The 27,173-nt window shown below is 37.2% G+C and overlaps 1 protein-coding gene across 8 annotated transcripts in view; it reads right to left on the bottom strand.

Annotated features, from left to right (window-relative positions):
* TMCC1 (transmembrane and coiled-coil domain family 1) overlaps window positions 1-27,173 on the bottom strand; it is a 159,276-nt gene that overhangs the window by 26,967 nt on the left and 105,136 nt on the right. Inside the window, exon 1 of one of the 8 annotated variants that reach the window (XM_024756457.1) lies at window positions 14,407-14,518. The exons of 6 other annotated variants lie outside the window; for them this stretch is intronic. In XM_024756457.1, coding sequence (XP_024612225.1) covers window positions 14,407-14,469 — 63 coding nt within the window. In that variant the 5' untranslated portion in view covers window positions 14,470-14,518. Of the gene's footprint in view, window positions 1-13,603; window positions 13,658-14,406; window positions 14,519-27,173 lie in introns of those variants that run through there. One more of the 8 variants, XM_024756460.1, reaches the window with a different exon arrangement.

The following is a 27,173-nucleotide window of genomic DNA, read 5'->3' as shown; positions in this document are numbered from 1 at the left end:
TCTCTTACTATTGAGAATTCATTGTTGAAATTATCTATTCACTGATCTGAATTAACTGACCAGAAAACAGCCCAAGAGAAAATTTTCAACAGCTATTACCTCAAAACACTGATTAATCAAGGACAGAACTGGAGCCATCTACGGCAGAGTTTTGATAAAGCTTTATAACGGCTTTCAATTTTCATTTGCAAATATATTAAAGATCTGTCGACTTTCTCTAAGTGGATTAAAGTGTTAGAACACGGCAGGACCCAGCTCTGAGAACAGTGGAAACGGCAACACGGTGGAAAGGGCACTTTCAAGAGTAAGAGGACCTGGGTTCAAACCTGACTCTGTCACCTCACAGCTGTGTGTCTCTGGGCCATCTACTAGTTCTCTTTGAGCCTAAGTTTTCTCTTCTGTACAATGGGGCTATCATTTTCTCATGAGATTATCTGAAAAGATGTTAAATGTGTGTTATGCCTGCCAAGCGAGGTAAGCATTCAAGAAGTTACCTTTTTCTATTCCTTACCTGGTTCATTACTCAAAATCCAAGATATGTATATTTGTAGCTAAAAAAGATTCAGAAATCCCTGACTTGACATTGCTATCTTCAATAAAAGCCACAGTCCCATTCTGCTTACTTAGTATGATGAAGTCATCTTATCTATGCTTTATAGAGTATTGTCTCAGGCAACCTCATACTCTGCACATTAAATAATCCGTATCTTTTCTGAGAAAATGAAGAAGGAATTTTACGATAAAAGAAGAAGGGGGTAGAGAGTGAGGAAGTCTTTGTAGTTAATCTGAAAACAAATACAAGCTTGACTATCTTGGTTTTTTTGAAAGTGTATCTTTTCCAAAGCCAATTTCACAGAATGGGTTGTGCCGTTGCCTGTGCAAGTTGACGCTGGGGCACCTGCAGACCACTGTTCTGCCAAATATTTTCTCAGAGATACAGTAGCCATGTTTCGAATCAAAATTGGAGTGTATGGTTCAATTCAAGTACACTTAGTGGGGGCAATAAGATAGAATATTTGATTTGGAGGAGGCCGCTCCCCAAATCCAATACAAATGGTAATCCCTAGAGATTCTTAATCTTGGCCCTAAGAACCACACAGGAATCTACCTTCTAATCGATAATAAACATGAACAGGCTCTGGCTGGTCTTATAAGCTTTTCTTCTTCTGCCAGGCGGATTGTGTTGAGAACATAAAACACAAGAAAGAGTCCTGCCTTAGGTGTTACACAGCTCTGGATCTGAATTTTGCATCATCTCCTTCAGGCTTGCCTTTCCACCTCCCCCGTGTCTCATCCCTAACAAAAATAAAAGAAGCCCCACAGTCTATCAGCACTTTGTGAAGAAAGTATATCTTAATCATGACAGTGTTTTTTCACCTATCTCCACAGTCTCACTGTAGAAACAGATGCCCTTCCCTCCTCACAGTCAGCACAACTCTTGAGCCAATTTCTCCTGTGCGATTCTGACCGACGTTGAGTTTGCCATGCTGTGAAATGGAGAGTAGATCTCAAGTGGGTGTAAAAGAAAATTAAAATAGACTAAATTCCACTATCCCACAGCAAGCAAGTCTTTTCTCTAAGCATTCCATATTCTGCTTTGGACCTAAAACCAAGATTCAGGTCATAGTCTAAAAAACAGGCCTTTTCGGTTGTCATAAAATTTTTCCTTAATTTGATAAATAATTCTTATACAGACCGAAGAGTTTCCTATAAGTTCTAGGAATCACCTTTGCACTTTATTTTACAGAGAACTTTAGTACATGAAACAACCCTAGGTTCCGTGGAGATGTGTCTGGATCACCACAAAGGGGAATAGTGAAGCCAAGTGAGCAGGACTCCTGGAACCCTGATTACCTCTTCTTTCATTTATTTTATATGGGTATCCTGGGAAATTTTTGCTTAGAAAAAGAAAAGGAAACAATGTTTTATTGCTTATTTTTAAAAAGTTTGACAGGGACGCAAGGATGGTTCAACATCTGCAAATTAATCAATGTGATAGACCACTCTAACAAAATGAAGGATAAAAATCATGTGATAATCTCAATAGATGCAGAAAAAGCATTTGACAGGATTCAACACTCATTTTTGATAAAAAATTCTCAATAAAATGGGTATAAAAGGAGGATATGTCAATGTAATAAAGATCATATATGACAAACCCACAGCTAACATCATACTCGATGATGAAAAATAGAAAGCTATCTCTCTAAGATCAGGAACAACACAAAGATGCCTACTCTCACTATCCTTATTCAACATGACATCGGAAATCCTAGCCAGACAATTAGATAAGAAAAAGAAATAGAAGGCATCCAAATTGGAAAGGAAAAAGTAAAACCATCACTACTTGCACATGATATGATTTTAAACACAGAAAATCCTAAAGATTCCCAAAAACGACTAGAAATAATAAACGAATACAGTAAATTTGCAGGGTACAAAATCAGTATTGAAAGATCTGCTGCATTTCTATGCACTAATAATGAACTAGCAGAAAGAGAAAATAAGAAAACAATCCTATTTTCAATCACAACAAAAAGAATAAAATACCTAGGAATAAATTTAACCAAGGAGGTTAAAGACCTGTACACTGAAAACGATAAGACGTTGTTTAAAGAAATTGAAGAAAACACAAAGAAATGGAAAGATATTCCACGCTCATGAACTGAAAGAATTAACATTGTTAAAATGTCCATACCACGTAAAGCAATCTACAGATTCAATGCAATCCCTACCAAAATCTCAATGACATTTTTCATAGAAATAGAACAAAAAATCCTAAAATTTGTACGGAACCACAAAACACCCTGAATAGCCAAAGCAATCCTGAGAAAAAAGAACAAAGCTGGACATATCACACTCCCTGACTGCAGATTATACTACAAAGCTTTAACAATAAAAACAACATGGTACTGGCAGAAAAACAAACATACAGATCAACAGGACAGAATTGAGAGCCCAGAAATTAACCCACAATTAATTTATGACAAAGGAGCAAACAACATACACTGGAGAAAGGACAGTCTCTTCAATAAATGGTGTTGGAAAAACTGGACAGCCACATGCAAAAGAATGAAACTAGACCACTATCTTACACCATACACAAAAAATTAACTCAAAATGGTTTAAAGATTTGAAAGTAAGACCTGAAATCATAAAAATCCTAGAAGAAAACATAGGCCTTATAGTCTAACATGGGTCTTGCAATATCTTTCTGAGTATGTCTCCTCAGAGAAGGGAAACAAAAGCAAACATAAACAAATAGCACTGCATCAAACTAAAAAGCTTCTGCACACCAAAGGAAATCATCAACAAAACAAAAGACAACCTAATGAATGGGAGAAAACATTTGTAAATGATATGACCGATAAGGGGTTAATATCTAAAATATATAAAGAACTCATACAACTCTACAATAACAACAACAAAATACAATCTGATTAAAAAATGGGCAGAGTGGGACTTCCCAGGTGGCGCAGTGGTTAAGAATCCGCCTGTGTGTGTGTATATGTGGTGTGTGTATACACATACATATACATACACACAATGGAACACATACATATACATACACATATACACAATGGAATACCACTCAGCCATATAAAAAGATGACATCTTAACATCTGTGACAACACGGATGGACCTTGAGGGTATTATGCTAAGTAAGTCAGATGGAGAAAATTTCACTCATATGTGGAATAAAAAACAAAATAAAACAAATAAATGAACAAACAGAACAAAAACAAAACACGTAGATATGGAGATTAGATTGGCGGTTACCAGAGAGGAAGGAGGGCTGGGGGAGGGCAAAATGGGTAAAGGGGGTCAACTGTATGGTGCCAGATGGAAACTAAGCCTTTGGTGGTGCACATGAAGTAGTGTATACAGAAGCTGAAATACAATGTTGTACACATGAAACTTATGTCAAGTTACAGACCAATGTTACAGCAACTAAAAATACACACACACAAAATCACACTCAAAAAAGTTTGAAAAATCATTGATACACAAGTAATACTCATGACAAGAATCCTGGTCACTTGTGAATTTGGCACTACAGTCTAGTTTGTCTCAAACTTCCCTTTTCTATTGAGAACCACTTAAGGCCCCACTCTCTTTTCTACCACCAGCACTTTTCAGGTCCATCTTCATCAAAAACAAAGTTTTAAAATCACTTCATGGGTGACGTGCACTGAAATGTGAATTCTGGTGGGGTTTACTCTCTAGCTTTGTAGCTGAAGATCCTACCATGTGCAAAATTTTGACCAAAAAACGATATCATGGATCACTTGGAAATAATGGAAACTTTAAATCTATATATGCTAAGGGTCAAAACTATAATTTGGTTCTTCTGACATGGCACACTGTTTCACACTTCCAGGCTTCTGCCCACAAGGCTCCCTCGGCCAGTCCAGGGTATATTCTCCTTTCCTTTTCTGGCTGAAGGAAACCCAGTTCAGGCATAACCTCCTTCAGGAAATCTTTCCTGACAACCTCCCTCTCCCAGCTGGATTAATGGCTCCTCCTTTATATTCTTTTATCTATGTTTCTGTACCACTTGTCCCTATCACATTATGCTGAAATGACTGCTTGAGTGTGTTGCCTCCACTGACAGTTCCTGAGGGCAGGGGTCACATCACATTCATCTTTGTGCCCCAAGAAGGTACCACAATGCCTTGGACAAAGAAGATATCAAGTAAATGTTCAATATAAATGCTCGCCAGCATCTCCTTAAAATGATTCTTTTAGATCTCATATGCCATGCAGTGACTCAGCCTGTTACTCTGAATGGAAAAAAGGTCAGAATTTTTGTAAGAAAAATAGCTTCCAACAGATGATATTCATCCCTCCAAGGCTGCTGAGGAAAAATTGCTGACTGAGTTGAATATGAGTTTAGATTATTAACATCCTAAATGGCCAACCTGTTCCAACCCCACTGCAAAATATCCATTATGGAATCTAGGCCTGTTGCTCAGAATTGCTTTGTCACAGGAGGACTGATTTCCTGGCTTACGTGAACTAGATCATTGAGGATTTGCACTGCCAGATGTACTTCAGGCCTGATGTTTGGACTTAATAGGTTCATGTGAGCCTGGGAGGGAGGGAGGAAAAGGAAGGAAGAAAGGAAGGAAGGAAGGGAGGGAGGGAGGGAAGAGAAAGAAAGAAAGAGAGAAAGAAAAAAGAAAGAGAGAAAGAAAGAAAGAATGAAAGTTAGTCCATAAGGAGCCTACAAAATCACAGCACCGATGGTGTAAGTATAAAATTATATTCCGCTTTGTTATGGTTAGGAGTTTTTTTATAAGCACAGATTCTTTGAGCTAGAAAGGAACCAAACAGGTCATCCAGTGAGCCATGGCCGCTGAGCCTGCGCGTCCGGAGCCTGTGCTCCACAACGGGAGAGGCCACAACAGTGAGAGGCCCGCATACCGCAAAACAAAACAAAACAAAACAAAACAAAAAAACTCATATAAAACCCATGTGTGGATAAGCTAATTTGTAAAACTGCCACCAGTGAGTTCCCCTTTACAAGTTAATTCCCTGCAAATACTTTTATGACACAGTCTAATTAAGACAAAAGATTTCTAAGCCTCAGCTTAATCCTATTTATTTCAAGCAATTCTGATAAAACAAATTCTAAAAAGCAATGAAAGAATTTGGAAAGCTCCATGGGTTTGTGATAATCTGGCTGTCTCTGAACTGGCTACTGTTAGGCTTGTTAGCTTGTGAAGAGTAAAGGCTCTAAGCAGGGGCTGTCCAAACTGTATATCCCCAATTCCATTTTATGGCTTAATTACTCTTCTTTCTATTAAAATGGTCTTAAATATCATTTATTTGCTAACGGCTTCCAAATGCATACCACAGCCCATACTTCCCTTAACTCTAGACTCATATATCCAACTACCTACTCAATATCTCTACTTGGATGTCTAACAATCATTTCAAATTTACTATGTACAAAACTGTGGGGCTTCCCTGGTGGCGCAGTGGTTGAGAGTCCGCCTGCCGATGCAGGGGACAAGGGTTCGTGCCCCGGTCCGGGAGGATCCCACGTGCCGCGGAGCGGCTGGGCCCGTGGGCCATGTCTGCTAAGCCTGTGCGTCCGGAGCCTGTGCTCCGCAACGGGAGAGGCCACAACAGTGAGAGGCCCGCGTACTGCAAAAAAAAAAAAACTGAGTTCCTGACATCCCACAAACCTGCTTCCCCTGCAGTCTTTCCCATCTCAGATAATGGCTACTTCACTGATCCATGGGATCAGATCCAAAGCCTTAGTGTCATCTTCGACTCCTCTTTCTTTCTCATACCTTACCCAGTTAATATTAATAAAGACAGATGCTAATACATATAGTATAGTACTTACTGTGTGCCAGGCACTGTTCTAAGTTCTTTTTCAGTTTAGTAAATTGTTCAGTTCTCACAATGACACTACAAGATGAGTATTATTATTATCTCTATTTTATAGCTAAGAAAACCAAAGCATAGAGAATTTAAGTTGTCCAAGATCACAAAGTAAAGAAGTAGCAAAGCCAATGTTCGTACCCAGATAGTCTGGCTACAGAGTCTGCGTTGTTACCCCCTATGCACACTACACTGCCCCAGCAAAATGTTTTGGGCTCTACTTGCTAAAGAGATGCAGAATCTGACTACTTCTCACTATATCTCAACTGCTGCCACCCTGGTGTAAAGCACTATCAGCTCTTGCCTGGACTACTGCAATGGTCTTCTACACTATTATTGCAATAATATTTTTATAATCAATTATATCAAAAGCAGCCAGAGTGGTCCTTTAAAAATGTAAGTCAAATCACAACAGTCTTTTACATCTAAAACTTTCCAGTGGCTCCATAACTCAGTCAGAGTAAAAGCCAAAGCCCTTACAATGGCCTAAATGACTATGATCTGGCACCTGCCCCACATCCATAATCTCTCTGACTCCACCTCCTACTACTTACTCATCCCTTCACTCCACTGCCACCAGCTACAATGGCTTCCTTGCTACTCCTAGAATGTGCCAGGCATGCACCATTTCAGTGCTTTTTCACTTCGTGTTCCTTCTGCCTGGAACGCCCCTCCCCAAACACCTGCATGGCTTACTCTATCTTCCTCTTTTAAGTCTCTGCTCCAATGTCACCTTAGTATCGAGGTCTTCCCTGACACTGTATTTAAAATTACAGCCTCTGCTTCCATTATGAACTCCCTATTCTAGCTTCTAGACTTCTTTTCTCTCCATAGAACTTTTTACCTCATGACATATATTTTGATATATATCAACAAAAACTAGAATGTAAAGTCCACGAAGGTAGTGATTTTTGTGTTTTGTCCACTTCTGTTTCTCTAACACCTAAAACTGGGCATAGCACTTAGTAGCTGCTTAAATGTTTCCCGAATGAATGAAATTATTTCCTATTCACTTATCTATTCAGAAACTATTTTGGGTACTGGCTATTTACAATTCTCTTTCATTACAACCTAAACTGTTTTTGTTTATTGTAATACCAAGAGGTCTTAACAAGGTTATTTATAACTTTATCTGCATTATAATAGGATCCTATTAAATCAAAGACTGACTTCTAATGCTCCTTGAAATATCTTACCGTCATACATTAAGAATATTTGGCTCACTATGGAAAACCATGTGGAGGTTCCTCAAAAAACTAAAAATAGAGTTGCCATATGATCCAGCAATCCCACTCCTGGGCATATATCCAGACAAAACTATAATTCAAAAAGACACATGCACCCCAACATTCATTGCAGCACTATTTACAATAGCCAAGACATGGAAACAACCTAAACATCCATCAACAGATGAATGGATAGGAAGATGTGGTACATATATACAATGGAATACTACTCAGCCACAAAAAGAATGAAATAATGCCATTTGCACCAACATGGATGGACCTAGAGATTATCATACTAAGTGAATTAAGTCAGAAACAGAAAGATAAATAGTGTATGATATCACTTATATGTGGAATCTAAAATATGACACAATTGAACCTAGCTATGAAACAGAAACAGACTCATGAATGTAGAGAATAGACTTGTGGTTGCCAAGGGGCAGGGAGTTGGGGGGCGATGGAGTGGGAGGTTGGGATTAGCAGATGTAAGTTATTATATATAGAATGGATAAACAACAAGGTCCTACTGTGTAGCACACGGAACTATATTCAACATCCTATGATAAACCGTAATGGAAAAGAATAATAAAAAAAATGTATATATATGTATGTGTAACTAAATCACTTTGCTGTACTGCAGACATTAACACAACACTGTGAGTCAATTATACTTTAATAAAAATTTAAAAAAAAATATTTGGTTCAGACATCAGACATTTTTCAATTCGAAAGGCTTATGAATTAAATGCCCAACATTATTACTTTCCTATGTGAACTATTTGAACATTTCTAGGATTATCTCACTAGGTTTATTCCTTAGATAGGTATCTTCTGAGGCTATGAAAGCTCAAGGTTCAATCAGCCTTATATGTAAATCTGATGATGATGGTGATAGTCTTAAATGTACTAGTAATTGAATGTTTACTATGTACCTGGTGTTGCTGTAAGTGCTTTGCTTATATTTACCTAGTTAACCCTCAAAACAACCTTAGGAAATATATGCTATTATAATCCCCAATTTTACAGCTGAGGAAACTGAATTAGGAGAAGTAAAGTAACAAGGTCACACAACGGTAAGCAGCAGGGCCAGGACTTAAATCCCATAGGATTTGGCTTCAGAGTCCTTGTCCTTAACTACTTCCCTATAATGCTTTTTGTAACAGCCACGATTACCACCAGTTGGATCAACATAAAAAGGAGGCATTGATGATTTCTACAAAGTCAGACTCCAGATGGGAATCCCATATTTAGGATTACAACCCCCTTCCTAAAGTCTATTAAATATATATATTATATATATGGAGCATGAAGTGAGGTACTACTGGAGCTCTCCAGATAGTAGTAGTATGGCACTGTCCCAAAGCAGCTAACATAAAGGGAAGTACAGGCAAAAAGTAATTTAACATTTCCATGATCTTTAAAAACTGATGACTCTCAAGATATTAGATAGTCTACACAGCAGGTATTCAAACTTTATATGTGTATCTGCTTTATTCTACTGTACAAAAAAGCAGCTATGTTCTCAAAATTAAGTACAAATTCTAAGAAAGGTAAGTGCCTAGAGTATCACTTGTCAAAGATTTTATATATTCTTTAATAAACAGAATTGATCTGAGAAGAGTTTATCAAGAGTGCAATAATGATCTGTCCCTCTGTTTAAATAAATTTATCTTAAAATAATTTTTATTTAGTTGCAAGTAATCAAATCATGGTAGAACTACAGTCATTCCTTTGTGATATAAGGTTTAGAGCTGCTTAGATTTTTCTCATTCAAGATCTGTAACGACAATGGATGATATATAAACCAACGTTCTCAAATAGAACATAAGGGATACAATCTACTTCATATTTCCAAGTTATAATGGGACAACTACGACTAAAAGAAAGGTCTAAATTAAACACATCTATAAAAAAAAGCATAAATATGTGACTGGTATAAATTTCAGAGGGTAGTCCAATTGTCTCTCAGGTTTTTAAATGGAGGTATCTATAACTCCTAAAAGGGGTAAGAAATCACTGAAATTCAGGCTTCCAAAGAATGAAAGTCAATACATACAAATATTAACTGAGATAATAGGAAGGAAATTCAACTATTTAAAGATGTCTGAAGAGACAAATTGAATGCTTAAGCCTCTGTGAAAGAATTACTTAAATGGGAAGGAGCCAACCTTCATAACTTGTTTCTGCATTTCTACACTCTGTTCCCTGGGGGGAGGCTTGCTCAACTGTGGACAGTGCTATCCTATCAGAGAGCCCTAGGAAATATGTGGGTCACGCCTCCTGCAACGCACAGTCTTACCCAGTCTTAAACGCCAATAAGTGACCTCACTGAAAAAAGTACTGCATGGGTTCTAGAATTATTCCAGAGAATGGGAAAAGAGGAGACAAAGAGAACAAGATCAGCTATGAATTCTGGTCCTTCCTGTCTTGGTCAATTCTTTCACGTGTGATAAGTAACAGCAAGATTTCAGTTTTTCTGATAAATTACAAATAAAGTAAAAGTAAAAAAGTATGTGATGAAAATGAGTAGCTTAGGGATTTTGCGTATGAAAGGAAGAACTTTTCTACTATGTAGGTAGAAAAGTTGTATGTAGGTATCTATAAGGTACAAATGTAGGACAGCCTAGAGGAAATCAGTAGATAGATGGACTTCATGGTGCTATGAGACTAAGGAAGCAGGGTGTAGAAAAGATCAAGGCTTCTACTATTTAATTATAATTTTGCAATTATCCTTTGTTCTTCTTATCTAACGTACTGAATAAAGGTGGAATCCCTGCTCTCAAGAAACACATAACCTAGTTGGTGAGACAGAGAAATGAAACAGGTCTGATTAAGTAAATGATATGGTAGATATGAAGGTAAAGTACTTCTTGAATACAGGAACGGAGAGGGAACAGGGAAGGCTTCTTGGAGGAGGTGAAAAATGAAATGAGCCTTGAAGGAAGAAGTTTTTGATAAAAATGAGAAGGGGTAAGGAAAGGCATTTCAGGTTGACCGCCAGTATGAGCAAAGGCCCAGAAGAAGGAAATGTAATAGTCTCTTCAAGACTGAATGGTTCATGAGACTGTAGAAGTATGGCACAGGATAGGGCTATGGTGGGAGATAAGCTCCCAAGGTAGGTCTAAACTTTTGGACTTTATTCCGAGGATATCACTAAAGGTTTCCCAATGGTAAAAGTAGTACAATCTCCTTTGGAATCTAGATGTACAGATCCAAAGGGCTACTTGACTATATCAAAATCTACATGACCAAAACCAAACACTGTGATCCTTCTCTAAACCTGGTTCTCTTACAGTATTCTATATCTCAGGGAAAGCATTACTAACCATCAGGTTACACAAGCCAAACCAAACCATGCCAAAGCCCAGGAATCATCCTTGACATCATCTGCCTTCTACCTATATCCAATCCAATATCAAGTCCTATCTATTTTACTTTCCAAATTTCAGTCAAATTATAATACTTCCCACCTATCTCTACTTATTTGTACCGTCAAACTCTTAGGACAAAATCTTGTCCTCTCAGGACTTCCCTGGCGTTGCAGTGGTTAAGAGTCTGCCTGCCAATGCAGGGGACACGTGTTCTAGCCCTGGTCAAGGAAGATCCCATATGCCGCGGAGCAACTAAGCCTGTGTGCCACAACTACTGAATCTGTGCTCTAAAGCCTGCAAGCCACAACGGCTAAGCCCGCGCTCTAGAGCCCACGAGCCACAACTACTGAGCCTACACGCTGCTACTGAAGCCCGTGCGCCTAGAGCCCGTGCTCTGCAACAAGGGAAGCCCACACACGGCAACGACAAGTAGCCCCTGCTGGCTGCAACTAGAGAAAGCCCGTGAGCAGCAGCAAAGACCCAATGCAGCCAGAAATAAATAAATACATAAATTTATTTTAAAAAAAAGATTAAATTGAGGGACAGAAGAACTATTAAAAAAAAAAATCTTGTCCTCTCTCTCCTGAATCACTCGCCCTGACTGATCTAGCTGCATTCATTTAGGCCCTCAATTAAACTAAAGAATTAAAAGAAGAAGAAAAATAAGGAAATCCTAAATCACCCAATGCTTAAATTATTTTAGTAGCTTTCCACGCTCTTAAAATATTAAGAACAAGAATGTGAACTTGGTCTATAACGTCCTATGTGATTGATTGGGCTCTGGACCTCTCTCTAGCTTCATCTTATAGCATGCTCCTCTCACTCTAGCCACACTGGCCTTTTTTAGACCCTGCTGCGCATCCTGTTTCTTCTCACTGTGGATGAAGAATTGTTGCTCACCATCTGCCTCTACAAGGATGAAGTCACTAGCCACCATAATCGCTGACCTTCAACACATCCTGAAAGGAGCCAGGGCAGAGATCAGGAATGAGGCACTCTGTGCTCCGGGAAAAACTGGCAGAACAGGGCTTCAGATCGTTAGATATTTTTCAGATTTTATGATCCCAATTTCTTGCATCTTCTCATATTTAGAAAAGCACTTAAATCACTAATGGAGGCATCTGCTCCTTGTGACTAGTGGCAACTTTCTGTCAACATGTGTGCTTGACTGCATGAATCCCCCTTCACCAAAATCACATATATACTGAACTCCCCACCTACCTCTTTGGAGTAGTTCCTCACAGCTATCTGAGAGGCTGTCTCCCAGGCTATAGTCCTCATTTTGCCCCAAATAAAACTTACTTCACAACTCTGACGTTGTGCATTTTTTTTTTCAGTCGACATCAGCATAGGGTCTTTACACATGTAATACCGCCTATTGTCATTTCTTCAACTCTCAGCCAGGCTTTTTGCTAGGCGCTTTGGCATATATTGACAAAAAAATAAACTCTCTGCCTTCATGGCACTTAGGGCTGAGTGGGGAAAAGTGGCGGAAACAGAAAAACAAGTAATCAAATAACATAAATTGTGAAAAGTGCTGCAAAGAAAAAGAACACAGTGCTGTGAGAAAAGGAATAATTTAAGGCTGAGAAACCTACTTTAGATTGGGAGATCACAGAATAATTCTTTGAACAGGGGCATTTAAACTGAGTTCTCAAAGATAGAAAAGGAAGTTTTTACTTTAACTGGTCCACAAATGAAAAGATGTATTAATACTGTAGGTTTCATGTGCCAAGAAAATATAGAATTTGGAATTTTAACATAATCAAGATGAAAATACACAGTTAACCCAACAATTCAATAGAAGAAAAACGATTTGTCTATTCACTGTTTCTTAGAACTCACTTGGTGAAAGGTTGAGACTGTGTTACCAAAAACTTAAGGAAGAAGCAGAAGGATGATGAGAAAGGAAAAGGCCAGTAAACAAGGAGGGGACCACCTGCCCAGTAACCTAATGGAGTATATGGATAGCTGTATTTACAAGGCTTATATAACCAGTGAGTCAGCAAAAAGCCAGGTGTCAATGGTTTTCTTCTGTGCCCCTCTAAGCAGCTAGAAAACTTGGCTCTCTCCACTGGTGAGAAGTGGGGGGGCTCAAGGACAAGGTCTGAGGTAGGCTAATAAAACAGTCACCATACCATCCAGCAACACTTGCCTAAGAAAGGATGAGGAAAAGTAAACCTTCATGCTTAGAAAAACACAAGAAACGGGATCCAACTTAAGGCAGATTAGAGTAAGGTAGGATTTCACAGAACTAATGTGACTATTTCTTTAACTTGCAATAAAATGCTTATTAAAGATCCCCAAATCAAGACTCCAGAATCTGCTGAAAGCAAACCCTAGATTTTAAAGAGAAAATATCTTTACCTTTCTTGGGGTCCATAAGTATTTCAGGGCTACTTTCTACAACCATCTTTTCTCTAATAAACGTTAATATGTATTAATAATAACAGAAAAAGGCCTCATAATGATACAACTGGGCCTGGCAAAGAAAAATTTTACAAAATAAAACATAAAAGGGATTAAATCACAGTACAGGCAAAGAGATAAAGCACTAACAACCACTTGATAATGAACATCAATGCTAATGAATCTAAGATAAACACCCACCAATGCACAGCTATGAAAATAGCAGACTCCTCAACCTGCCTTCCTCCACCTCCATACTTATATTCTCAGCCTATTACTGTTCCAGCGGCAACAATTTAATAAGAGCAAGAAGACTTTATTTTTTCTTCTCCACTTCAGGCCATAGGGAAAGCTGGGGGGAAAAAAAAAAAAGGAGCGGCGGTAATTATGACTGTTCAAAGAAGGGAAGGGATATCTTATTGTTAGCGTTCTTTGCTCTGGAAATTCCTAGCTTCTGCCTCTTCATGGCTATGGAGAAAACTTGATGATTATTTCTGAAGGTCACAAAACTGAATGACCAGAGATAATGGTTTCCTTTCTAGCTCCCTTGGCTATCCCTTACCACCAAATGTGAATCTCTAAAATGTTTTAGTTATTGCTAACAGTCAATTCTATATATCTGATACAGAAAAGTAAAACCAACAAAACAAGAAAAGATGGGGGGCAAGGTGGTGGAGACCCAAAACACAAGCAACACATTTATCTTACCAAAACCCCCTGTCAGGCAGTCTGCTGATTTTGCTTGCCACAAAGCTCATCCTTCATTTGTGCACTGCCAGAGCAAGCTTGGATCGTGCAAACAATCACAACCTCTTTTGGCTCTAAGCTCTTTCCATTTGTCCCAGCTTCCAAACTGCAGAGGAGCTGTGGCATAGTCTGTCAAGGCTGCACATACTTGGTTTCCGAGAATAACGCTGTAAATGAGGACAGCTACCACTGGGAATGCATTCCCCCGCCAACAGCCGGCCGAAATGAAGCTTCTAGTTGATCCCTGGGCTTCTCACCTTCACAGCTTCAGAGAAGTGCCTTTCACAGAACAGGCAGGTACAGCCACACCACATCAACATCCCTGCATAGCCAATCCTCCGCAGTGCCTTCCTCAGCCTTCATACAGTTCCGGTTCTGTCTCCTGCATCAACTCTTAGAGCTTTCTACATCTGGGAGCCAGGGAGGACTCTGCTGAATAAACAGAAAGCTTCTGCCAAACAAGCATCCGTGTATGTATGTGTGTGTGTGTGTGTGTGTGTGTGTGTATGTGTATGCGCGCGCCTGGATGTGGGTGCAGTTTGCTAGAGCTGCTAATGCAAATGAATAGTTGAATAGTTTGAGAATGGAGATCACAGACAGTAGCTGCCTCTCTTCTCGAGCTGTGAGCATCTTTTATAAGAGACAAAAGCACCAAACTGGCTGAATTTAAAGCTACAGAACATTAATTCACAATCCACATTTGTATTTTCATTTAAAACCAGATAAGGTTTAGAGAATAGTTTAAAGAAGGTTAAAAACATTCTAAATAGGATAACACTGTTTAGGTAGCTTGGTTCAATAAATACAAAGAGAAAACAATCTACCCATGTTTTGACAAAGGACTAAAAGATCGGCAAGACAAATTTCTATGCTTTTCTAATGTTTCTTCTCTTATTTTCATTTTAAGTTCACAAAGTCATTTAAATGAAAACTGAGCAAGAGAAAGACTTCACAAAGACTTCTTGTGCAGAGCATGAGACCCTGAAGTCTTTTTCACTATGGGCAAAGGGAGAAAAAGCTTCTGAATGAAAAGCATTAAGGTCTCTGAAGTTTAAGCAACAGATTAAAACACCACAATCGTAAACCTGAGCTCAGCTCCTGTACCATCACATACTATTTATTCAATACCCACGATACTGCATGAAAGAACTGAATGTCTTGAAGAAACTGTTTCTGCACTGAAAAAGTCACTTTGGGATTTATCCTTAAACAACCTATCAGATCTGAGCTTTATTTCTTCATTTATAAAAGTAGTTTTGGGAAATGCACACGGGAAGAATTTTAATGATTATAAAATATAGTGTAGCGTGTACAATGTATAATAGCTAGTAACATTTTTTTGAAGTTAACATGCACAAAGGTTAACATGAAGACAATTTGATATAGTACAGTATAGTCCTTTCTATGAGCCTAAAGCTGTGATCATTTCTATACTTAAATTTAAGTATGGGGCTGGAAGCTCAAGCCAGCACAGTACTGAGAGGTCAAAGAAGGTTTTTCTATCAGCATTCACCAGCTTCCTTAGCATTTTTCATTTAAAATCAGAGAAAGTACTCTGAATGGAATCCAAAGTATCTTGAATGAATTTGAAGAAAATTCTGGGTTAAAACCATGGCTCCAGAAATTCCTCTTTTATCTCTAGAGGCACAGAACTCAGACCTTGACTCTCCAGAACAAATTAATAAAGAATTTTATGACTTAATACAAGTTGTGTCTTTGCTTAAAAATTAGGTTATAAGGTTTCAACAGAGTAAATATTTTTCTACAAAAACAATGACAAAAAAACAAGCAAAAAAACCCCAATCCTGCACTGCTAGCATCAACATTAGCAGATGTTTGCTTAATTCTATTTATTAGCATTTTAAATATACCTTCTTTTAAGACAATTATGTTCATTGTAGAAAACTTTGAAAACACGAGTGGGCATAAAAGAAAGCAAAATTATGTGTAACCTCATCACTTAGAAAAAACCAAACCAAACATTCTGTCATGAGCTCTTTTATTCTCTTTCCTTCCCACTGAGATCACTGAAGCAAGTGTTGAGACAAGGTGTCATAAGATCAAAACTGCCTTGACTGGATGAGCTGCCATATGTAGAGAGCAGCCCTGAAGAGTTTCCTGGGTGTGTAAGACCTTGTGTGTAAGAAATGTTCACTGTGTATTTACATGAGAGTCATGATCTTACCTTACAAAAAATTATTCTCAAACAGTTTTTGAGGTTCCACCAAGATGCTAATGAATTTACCCAAGTTGTCAGAAGTACCCCTTACTGGCTGCCTTAGCCTGGGTACAAGTCTTCTTGGCTCCCAAAGCAAATCTCAACTGGCAATAGAACATTAATTTTGCTACTTTCTGGTTCTTTTGATTTTTTTTCTCTTGCTGATTTTGTTTGTTTCTGCTTTATGATAAATTACTCCTCATTGATGGCAGCACAGAATGAGAATTTGATTTTAATAATTTGACCATGTGGTGGTCTCTTCAGAAAAGTGATACACAATAGATCTATTTTCTGTTGAGTAATAAACCAAAAGAGAATTCAGTTTGTTAGACTTTTCTTTTTGCCCATTGGTCTATATTGAGCTCAATTAAAAATGCTGTATATATTATAAAGGGGAACAGCTCTTTGAGATCTGTACTGGTAAGGTTTTGTGCTTACTTTTGATTCACGGCTGAAGTTGTAGAACTGAAGCCATAGCTCTCTGTGTGTCTGTGTCTGTAATTCAGAAAGACCTTGACTCCTTGTTGTGTAAGTATAAAATGTTTTCCTATTTTTAGAAGACATTAAAAATTAATTATAATAGCTCTTAAATTAAGGGGTTCTGTTCTCGTTGGTTTTATAGCGCTAAATAAGCACTTACGTATCAAATATTCTTAGAAGTCCAAGAAAACGAACTGAACATGTAATACTTCAAATATGTTAGACAAAGAAAAAAAATCCTTCTTACAGAAACTACTAGTTCTGAAACATTTAAAAAATCCAAATTCATATAATTAAGCTAAATATTTTGCAAATCAAGACTAGGTTTGTAAACAAACAAAAAAAAAAAAGAAAAAAGATTAGTTTCATCCAAGTATAATACTGCACACATTTTAATTTACTTGGTTTGTTTTAATTCAGATTAAAATTAATCTGAACTTCCTAAATTTACTTATACAGGTTTACTGATCAAATAAGTTAATATTATTCTTCTTATATAATGTCTGATATTTAGAAAAATGAAAATTTGTGTTCATCTCAATTGTATCGTAATACTGAATAACTGTTTTTTTTTTGCGGTACGCGGGTCTCTCACTGCTGTGGCCTCTCCCGTTGCGGAGCAACAGGCTCCGGACGCACAGGCTCAGCGTCCATGGCTCACGGGCCCAGCCGCTCCGCGGCATGTGGGATCCTCCCGGACCGGGGCACGAACCCATATACCCTGCATCGGCAGCCGGACTCCCAACCACTGCGCCACCAGGGAAGCCCCCCTGAATAACTTTTTATATCAATAGCAATTATGTGTCAGCTTAAATACCTCCAAAATCTTATGGCAATTTAAAATCTTGGACTAATGTTAAATGAAGCTAATTAACAAATAATTCTTAGATGCTCAGATAAATTTCTAAGTAAATAGAATACTAAATGTTGATTATTAAGTATAGTTTTAAGTTGATATACATTTGCTTCTTATTTGTATATGCTATTAGAGTGGCTATATCTTCAGGTCATTTTACCAATCGGGTTCATTTTGCCACTTTAAGAAGGTGTAAGAGAAGTGTGGGGCTGTAGAAAATCTGTTATGTGTATTCAGGAGCCTTTCTGTTCTGCTAAAATCCTTGTGTGTGACAGATATTTCTTATTATCCATTCCCTCCACCTAATCTTCTCTCTGAAATATGTTATAATTGATATAGTAGGTTCGAACTACGCTAGGAGCAACAGTACAAGGTGTAAAGTCCTTTTGCTTTTGAAGGAAAAAGAGCATTTTTGTCCCAAAGTAAAGTGGCAGTTTTTTCCAGAATTTGAAAGAAAGACAAATTTTAGAAACTGAATTTGATTTGCCTTGGTTTATACTACTGGGATCTGAAAAGAAGATATGAAATATGTCCAAATTTTGCAAAATTCAATCAGTTTTGATGGGCTAGTTTCTTTGGCTTACTGATTAATGCCTTCATCTACAATATGAAAGATTGTTCTTTATCTTCTGTGTAATTTGCCTAGATAGCAGAATAACTTTCTGGCTTTATGTTGGATTTACAATGTTCTTAATGATTAAAAAAACAAAACAAAACAACCAGAAAGAACAAAGGTTTTTTACTTGTGAAAGAGCTAAGTTCTTTAAAATTGCATTCCCTTACATGTTTATTATAATGTTTTATTGTCATTTTGATTAAATAACCAAGTACTGTTTCTCATCCATGCTCCTATCTTAATCAAGGGCCCAAATCTCTTTCAACAATTCTTTTGATTTTGCCTTCTCAAGACTGGCTCCTAAATATAGAAAAATGAAACTTTCAGGTTAACTGTTAAACCTAAAACTATCTTTGAGAGTCTCATGGAAAGGAATGTACAACGTACTCTACAGTAAACTATTGCTACTCCAAAGAACAGACCCTTAGGTACATGTTTCTGAGCTGACATCACTTAGATAACTTTCAGGATTTACCAGTGGACTAGACCAGGATGTCCATGATGCTTTTCAGTCCAGAAGCAGATGTTTCATGAAAGCAGACTGCTGACCCAAGTTCCATTTGAGCAAGAACTAACTATACAGGACGGAATGAACTGACGAAGGAAATTTTATTGTGGTTTTTTGTTTAGAATACTGTTGATGTTCTCTTAATGTTCTATTTTTTGTGGCTACATGAGGAAGCCCTTTTACTTTCTTCTTAAACTATTTCTAACTCACATTTTAGTAGACTCTGCTTTTGTGATCTAAAATAAAACATTAAGTGGTATCTGATTTTCACTGAATCAACAGCATTCAGAAACTTTCTGAGTTTTCCTTAACTTTTTATGGCAATACAGTTATTTGTATAGGATCAATACTAGTATCTTATCTTTTTATTAGGATATAATTGGATTTTGTAACTATACATACCTGGAATGTCATATTTGAGAAAGATTCTCATTTAATCATACATGAAAAACCACATTAAGAGAGTTGACTTTATATATGGAGCCAATGTCTAAAAAGAAGCCCTCCCAGGAAAACCAACCTGATGCCTGATTTACAGGGTCCCTGGCTTAGCGGTAGTAAGGAAGGTCATTTACTTCCTGGCAAGCCTCAGCAAATGCTGGGGACCTAAAGATGAGATTAACTCATTCAAATTTATCAGCTCTGTAGATGAAATCTAGTCAGAGAGTTTCTTAGGTGTGGTTTCCTAACCTTGGGATAGTAAATAATAGAGGTGTTTAAAAGTCCAATCTAAGATTCTGTACAAAAACTTCCATACAGAAGTTAATCTTGTAGCCTTAGTAATTGCTCAAAACTGTATCACTGTGGATTTGCAAAGAAAACTCAAGGCTGTCTGTATGATTAATTAGCACTCTTAATACATCTATATAAATAATCAGGTCAAACCTAAAGAGACCAACAATTTTGCGATCAAGAAAAATCTTTGGAAATTATTTATGATCACAAGAGGGATGGGAGATTGTCAGTAGAAACTGTGAAAGACTAAAATGGTAAAAAATTTTACGTACCCTTTCAAGGGAATATCTGGTGTTGTCTATTGGATATTTTGGAGTTATCTGATAGTATAAAGGTCTGCATCTTTGTCTCTGGCTAGGTTATTGTGAAACTCTGTAGAGATGGAAATTACCTTGTGGACAGCGCTGGTGATGAAATACAAATCAATTTTGTCTGGTAGAGAATATAAATTTCCGTAAGTCTAATTCTCATTTTAATATCTTACTGGCTCCTAATAATTGGTTAATTAGTGAGTTAAATACAATCTTTGACATATGTTCACTTTGTATGAGAGTCATAATTTTACCTTTGAAAATAACCTTTAACATTTGGGTCCTTAGCTTTTATTAATATTTTGTAAAGCATCTAATTAAAAAGCAATTGTTTAATTCTGCCTGTTTTAATAAGGCTCTTACAAAAGAGCTAAGAACTATTTTTACATTTTTAAAGAGTTCTAAGAACAAAAAGCAAAGAAGAATATGTAATAGAGCACTTTTGTGGCCCTCAAAGGCTAAAATATTTACTATCTGGCCCTTTACAAAGAAAAAAAAAAAAAAAAGGTTGCTAACCCTTGCTTTAGATCAAAGTTATAGTATCTCAATTGGCATAGATATTTTAATAAGTGTGATCAACTTGACAAACTAGAAGACACGGAGGATTTAGCAGTAAAGTTAAGTTAGGACCCAGACTGAGAAAACAGGCTCCTTTACTAAATACCACCCAAAGATGTATCAGGGATACTTTAATGATAACACAAAAAGTTTCCTTTACAAACAACTAAAAACGTTTAAGTGTTACTTTATAAAGAAACGGTTTAATACTATTTTTTCATTGAGTAGTTTTCAGACTTCTCAATACTGATTAAAGTTTACTGAACATGCCTTTAGATGGAAACAAAGCTGAACACAAGTTTCACTAGAATCTAGTTTTTGAAATAATTTTACACATTGCTGTATACAAAGAACAATCTGGACAATAACAAAACAAAAATAACAAAAAACCCTACTAAATTCAGAATTATATCTGACAAGAAAAGATTTTTTCCCTCAGTAATACAAATCTACAATAGTATCCTTACGGTGCTCAACACTGTTGAGTATTGCAGGGGGGATGCTGAAAATTTCGTAAGGAAATAGATTTTATCCTTCCAAAATTCCTGGGGAAAAGATGTCTTTTAAAAACCTCTTTGTTATGCAACATTTCAAATATATATAAAAGTAGAGAGGATAATGAATTTTATGCACTCTTTATCCAGCTTCAATTATTAACTCATGGCCGGTACTTCCTCCCTCCCTTGCAACTATTTGGAAGCAAATCCCAGACAAAAGATACTCCTTATAAAAACCAAGACTAATTCCAGAGGCTTTTCTGTATTATTAAAACCTACCTCAGCTGTCAGACCTCATGGATACTACTTTATTTTTTGGATAAAATGCCTAATGTTCTCCTTCTCTTTCACGCTTTACTATATTTTATTCATGAAGGATCCACTGGGGGAAAAATGTCCGAAGACCAAGGAACTTGTTCTGTTTCTATAGACTGACCTTCTTGATGTTGATGCCTGATGACTGGCTGGATAAATTTTTCCAAAAGCGGCAAAAGATGGGGAAAAGTAAAGTTGAATCAAGGAAGAAAAATGATAAATCCAATAAATCAATTACTATCTGTACTTGTAGAAAGCAGACAACAGATCTGCAAGGAAGGCACTGAAGTTAAAACCTGTCGCATCGGGCTTCCCTGGTGGCGCAGTGGTTGAGAGTCCGCCTGCCGATGCAGGGTACGCGGGTTTGTGCCCCGGTCCGGGAAGATCCCACATGCCGCGGAGCGGCTGGGCCCGTGAGCCATGGCCACTGAGCCTGCGCGTCCGGAGCCTGCGCCCCGCAACGGGAGAGGCCACAGCAGCGAGAGGCCTGCGTACCGCAAAAACAAAAAAAAACCTGTCGCATCAGTTGGCTGTGCATTCCTCAAGGAGTCTCTTCTCTTGCCCTCCTCCAGCTGGCAACCAGTTCAGCTAAAAAGTCCCTAACTGTATTAACCTCCCACTGGGATTCAATAAGAGGTAGCTTTTGACTTCAGTGGCTTTCTTTATGAAAAAGTAGAAAAATGACAAAGCGAGGAACTGTAAAGGAGTTTAAAATCTTTTGAGATTAGTATAGTCGTATGAACCTCTAAATAAGGCGAGTACTTTATTTTACTGCTTAGAACCAATTAGTTCAGAAAGGAGAGCAACAGAAGCTTTTGCTTAGTACCAAAGCCAATACCAGAATTATGAGGTTTTAGGAAGGAAGAATAGAGGCACTGACCTTCTTTAGAAATTAGTTAAATTACCTGTGTTCCTATTCGAGACAATTAACTGAAGAAGTACAATAAGCAGTGAAGTTTGCTTATTTAGGCTCTGCCTACCTCAAAGGAATCATGTACCACCTAAGGGGCTCAAAGGTGTTTGGGGAGCTATTTCACATCTGTAAAGTACCATAAAGCCCTGATGGGAATATCAGCCTCCAATCAAGGAAGGGCCAGGTAACCCCCAAGCACCACCTGCAAAGCAAGTACAGAATCATACAGCAATTTGTGTCATAAGATGAAATGGTATATTAAAATAGTATCTGTGATGTCATGAGACATAGTATAGAATAGTGGTCTCCAACCTGAGGTGTGTAAAAGGGTCAAGCTGTTTTCCAGATTTCCAAGGGCCCAATAGAAAGTGTACATTCACCCATAATGAAGTCGTATATGCAGATTAAAATGACAAATATTTAATTTTGTCTGGAATTTTAAGTACTCCAGGTGGTATCATTATACTGGTGCTGCTCAAAAATGCTGACTGGCTCTTAGTTCCTAATTACTTTTCTTTTTTTCAGGAAAAATAATATATGTTGTTTGTAAACAAACATTTTCAAAATAGCAGGCTTATGAGGAAGAAAAAATATAGCCTTTAGTGGGACCAGGTTGATTTCAGCTTTCTAAGTGAGGTCATACCTTCAGGGTTTTTCAAAAAATTTTTTCTTTATTGAGGTAATATATACAAAACACAAAATTTACCATTTCAACCATTTTTAAGTGTACAATTTAGTGACATTAAGTACATTCACAATGTTGTGGAACCACTGCCATTATCTATTTCCAGAAATTTTTCATCATCCAAAACTGAAACTCTGTACTCAGTAAGCAGTAATTCCCCATTTCCTCTAATCCCAGATCATACCTTCAATGTTTTAAAAAAAAAAAAAAAAAGGCATGACATGATACTATACATAGAAAAGCCTAAAGATGCCACCAGAAAACTACTAGAGCTAATCAATGAACTTGGTAAAGTTGCAGGATACAAAATTAATACACAGAAATCTCTTGCATTCCTATACACTAACAATGAAAGGGCAGAAAGAGAAATTAAGGAAACAATCCCATTTACCATTGCAACAAAAAGAATAAAATACCCAGGTATAAACCTACCTAAGGAGGCAAAAGACCTGTACACAGAAAACTATAAGATACTGATGAACGAAATCAAAGATGACACAAACAGATGGAGAGATACACCATGTTCTTGGATTGGAAGAATCAATATTGTCAAAATGACTATACTACCCAAAGCAATCTACAGAGTCAATGCAATCCCTATCAAATTACCAATGGCATTTTTCACAGAACTAGAACAGAAAATTTTACAATTTCTTTGGAAACACAAAAGACCCTGAATAGCCAAAGTGATCTTGAGAAAGAAAAACAGAGCTGCAGGAATCAGGCTCCCTGACTTCAGAGTACTCTACAAAGCTACAGTAGTCAAGACAGTATGGTACTGGCACAAAAACAAATACAGATTAATGGAACAGGATAGAAAGCCCAGAGACAAACCCATACACCTATGATCACCTAATCTACAACAAAGAAGGCAAAAATATACAATGGAGAAAAGACAGCCTCTTCAATAAGTGGTGCCGGGAAAACTGGACAGCTACATGTAAAAGAATGAGATTACAACACCCCCTAATACCATACACAAAAATAAACTCAAAATGGATTAAAGACCTAAATGTAAGGCCAGACACTAGAAACACATGCAGAACACTCTATGACATAAATCACAGCAAGATCCTTTTTGACCCACCTCCTAGAGAAAGGGAAATAAAAACAAAAATAAACACATGGGACCTAATGAATCTTAAAAGCTTTTGCACAGCAAAGGAAACCATAAACAAGACGAAAAGATAACCCTCAGAATGGGAGAAAATATTTGCAAATGAAACAACAGACAAAGGATTAATCTCCAAAATATAAAAGCAGCTCAAAATCAAAAAAACAAACAACCCAATCCAAAAATGGGCAGAAGACCTAAATAGACATTTCTCCAAAGAAGATATACAGGTGGCCAACAAACACATGAAAAGATGCTCAACAACACTATTAGAGAAATGCAAATCAAAAGTACAATGAGGCATCTTCTCACACCGGTCAGAATGGCCATGTTCAAAAAAATCTACAAACAATAAACGCTGGAGAGGGTGTGGAGAAAAGGGAACCCTCATACACTGTTGGTGGGAATGTAAATTGATACAGCCACTATGGAAAAGAATATGGAGGTTCCTTAAAAACTAAACACAGAACTACCATATGACCCAACAATCCCACTCCTGGGCATATACCCAGAGAAAACCATAATTCAAAAAAACACATGCACCCCAATGTTCATAGCAGCATTATTTACAATAGGCAGGACATGGAAGCAACCTAAATGTCCATCAACAGAGGAATGGATAAAGAAGATGTGGTACATATATACAATGGAATATTACTCAGCCATAAAAAGAATGAAATTGGGTCATTTGTAGAGACATGGATGGCCTTAGAGAGTGTCATACAGAGTGAAGTAAGTCAGAAAGAGAAAAGCAAGTATCATATAATAATGCATATATGTGGAATCTAGAACATTGGTATAGATGATCTTATCAGCAAAGCAGAAATAGAGACATAGATGTAGGGAACAAATGTACAGATACCAAGGGGGAAAGGGGTGGGGTGGGAGGAACTGGAAATGCACTGTGGTAACCTAAATGGGAAGGAAGTCCAAAAGGGAAGGGATATCTGTGTGCATATGGCTGATTCATTTTGTTGCACAGTGGAGACTAACACAACATTGTAAAGCAACCATATTCCAATAAAAGTTAATAAAAAAGGCAAAATAAAACAACTCAAATTTCAAAAGTATATGGTAAACCATTAGAATACGTTCAAGCATGTTCTGTCTGAGAAACTACCACTCGGAGGAAATACATAGGTAATGCTATATTGTTTTAGAAAATGTTATTCGCCACAGTAAGGAGCTGTTTTCTTGCTATGCTCCATGAATGTCAGATCTACATAAGCCATCTACTGAAAATCCTTACTTAATACCTATTTTATACCTTCCAATCACAGGTGAAGAACAGACCATACTGGGCTCTCAGGAATAAAAAAACAAACACATTTTTCACATTCTCAGAAAATATAAAAATTGCTAAAAGAGCAAGAAAATGGCTTCTGAGGGCTAGTTCAAGTCCATGTGAGAAGAACAAGGATTGACTCAATTTATTCTTTCCAAAATCTTACTAGCCAGAGATGGCTTTGGCGGGGGAAGATATGAAGCTATTACATTTTTAAATAACCTGGCTTCATTGTTCTTTAATTTCCCAATAAACTGCATACAGCCCTAGTGGTTCCTAATATTCTTTAAGAATAGCAAAATAAAAATACAACCAAGAAGGAGTAGGAAGCAAGTTGAAGACACATATGCTATTAATTGGCTACTTATGGGAATATAATGCCTTCCAAACTTCTTAAAGTTTGTTATAAAAAAACAATTTAAGGGCCAATTTCTCATTCCTTTGCCCTTTCTCTTGAGATACCATCATATTATAGTATTCTATTGTTTCATGTCATTAAGTTTAGACAACAGGCCTTATTATATTAGTAAGATGCAGCTGGAAGGCTGCTGGTCTGCAGAAGAGATGGAGGTGAGTCCTTGCTTTGCTATCCATCAGTTTTGGGACTTGTGTGATTTATGGAGCTTAAAATGAATCAAGGTTTAGTACCTAAGAAATAGGACTAGAGCTTGCAAGGTTGAGGTTGAAAAACTAGAGAAAGCATAAATAGGATAATTGAAGACAACAGATGAATTGTCAAAGGAAAATGCAAAGACAATAAATATAATATTTAGCTATTTACACCAGAACATATACTTAATAAATACTATTAAATATTTATTAAATGAAGGAATAAATGAGTAAGTAAAACTCTGGGAATAGTTAAAATTTAGGACAAAAGACAAAGATAAATTTTACTCTGTTGCAAATTACATGATCTCAGAGTAAATATTCACCTGTCTCCTGTTTTTTCCTGAGACATTATGTCTTAACGCATTCTGCCATCTACTTTGGTAGTTTTAACCTGAGAAGTCAAAAGCTTGAAGAGAGGTGAGAAACTAGAGGTGTTCTTAGTGAAACATGATAAGGATTGGAGTAAAGTAGTGGCAGAGGAAATGTGAAAGAAAGGCCTAGTGATTCTTCTGAAGAAGGAACCAATAGGATTTGTTGACTACATATTGGAGATGAAAGAGAAGAATGAATAAAGATGAGGCCCCTATACGGGAAAAGAATCAACAAAGAGTGGATATATGTATATGTATAACTGACTCACTTTGCTGTACACCTGAAACTAACACAACATTGTAAATCAACTATACTCCAATAAAATTTTTTTTTAAATTTAAATAAAAAAAAAAAAGATGAGGCCCAAGTTTCCGGTCTAAGAGACTGATGATGCAATAGGGAAGATGAAAAACAGGGTTAGTTTTAGGAAAGACAATTATGAATTCAAATTTAGATATTTTGAATTGCAATAAGGAAAAGATAATCATTTAGAAATGGTTAGAAAGAAGGTGAAGCTGGAATTCTGATCCAAAGAAAAGGATCTCCTAGAGATACTTCTATTAACTAGTGTCAACATTTAATGTAAGATGACAAATATGAAGCCAAATATTTACATGTTCTTTGGCCCAAGTGTGCTTACATTAAATAGGAACAGCGTATAAGTGAGGTCAAAGCAACTAACTTCTAAATTCCAAACTCACATCAGGTTTATAGTAGTCAAAGTGGCTGAATGAGAACCTGTACTGTTCCTGAAAATATCACAAGCACAGGTTCACTAAGCTGAAGCTAGGAAACAACTCACTCCAATGAACTCACTTCAGTGAACTGCAATCAATGTATATACAATAGATATATATACACAGCAATAGTATACTCATGATTATAATCACAGAGGGGAAAAGGAAGAAGATAAGGAAGATAACGCACACCTTCTACTGGAGTCAATAAA

This window comes from Neophocaena asiaeorientalis, unplaced genomic scaffold (genome assembly GCF_003031525.2).
Source record: "Neophocaena asiaeorientalis asiaeorientalis breed wild unplaced genomic scaffold, Neophocaena_asiaeorientalis_V1.1 scaffold392, whole genome shotgun sequence".
Classification (NCBI taxonomy): Eukaryota; Metazoa; Chordata; class Mammalia; order Artiodactyla; family Phocoenidae; genus Neophocaena; species Neophocaena asiaeorientalis.
Note: the sequence above shows the minus strand (reverse complement) of the source record. Positions and strands in the feature narration are given on the sequence as shown.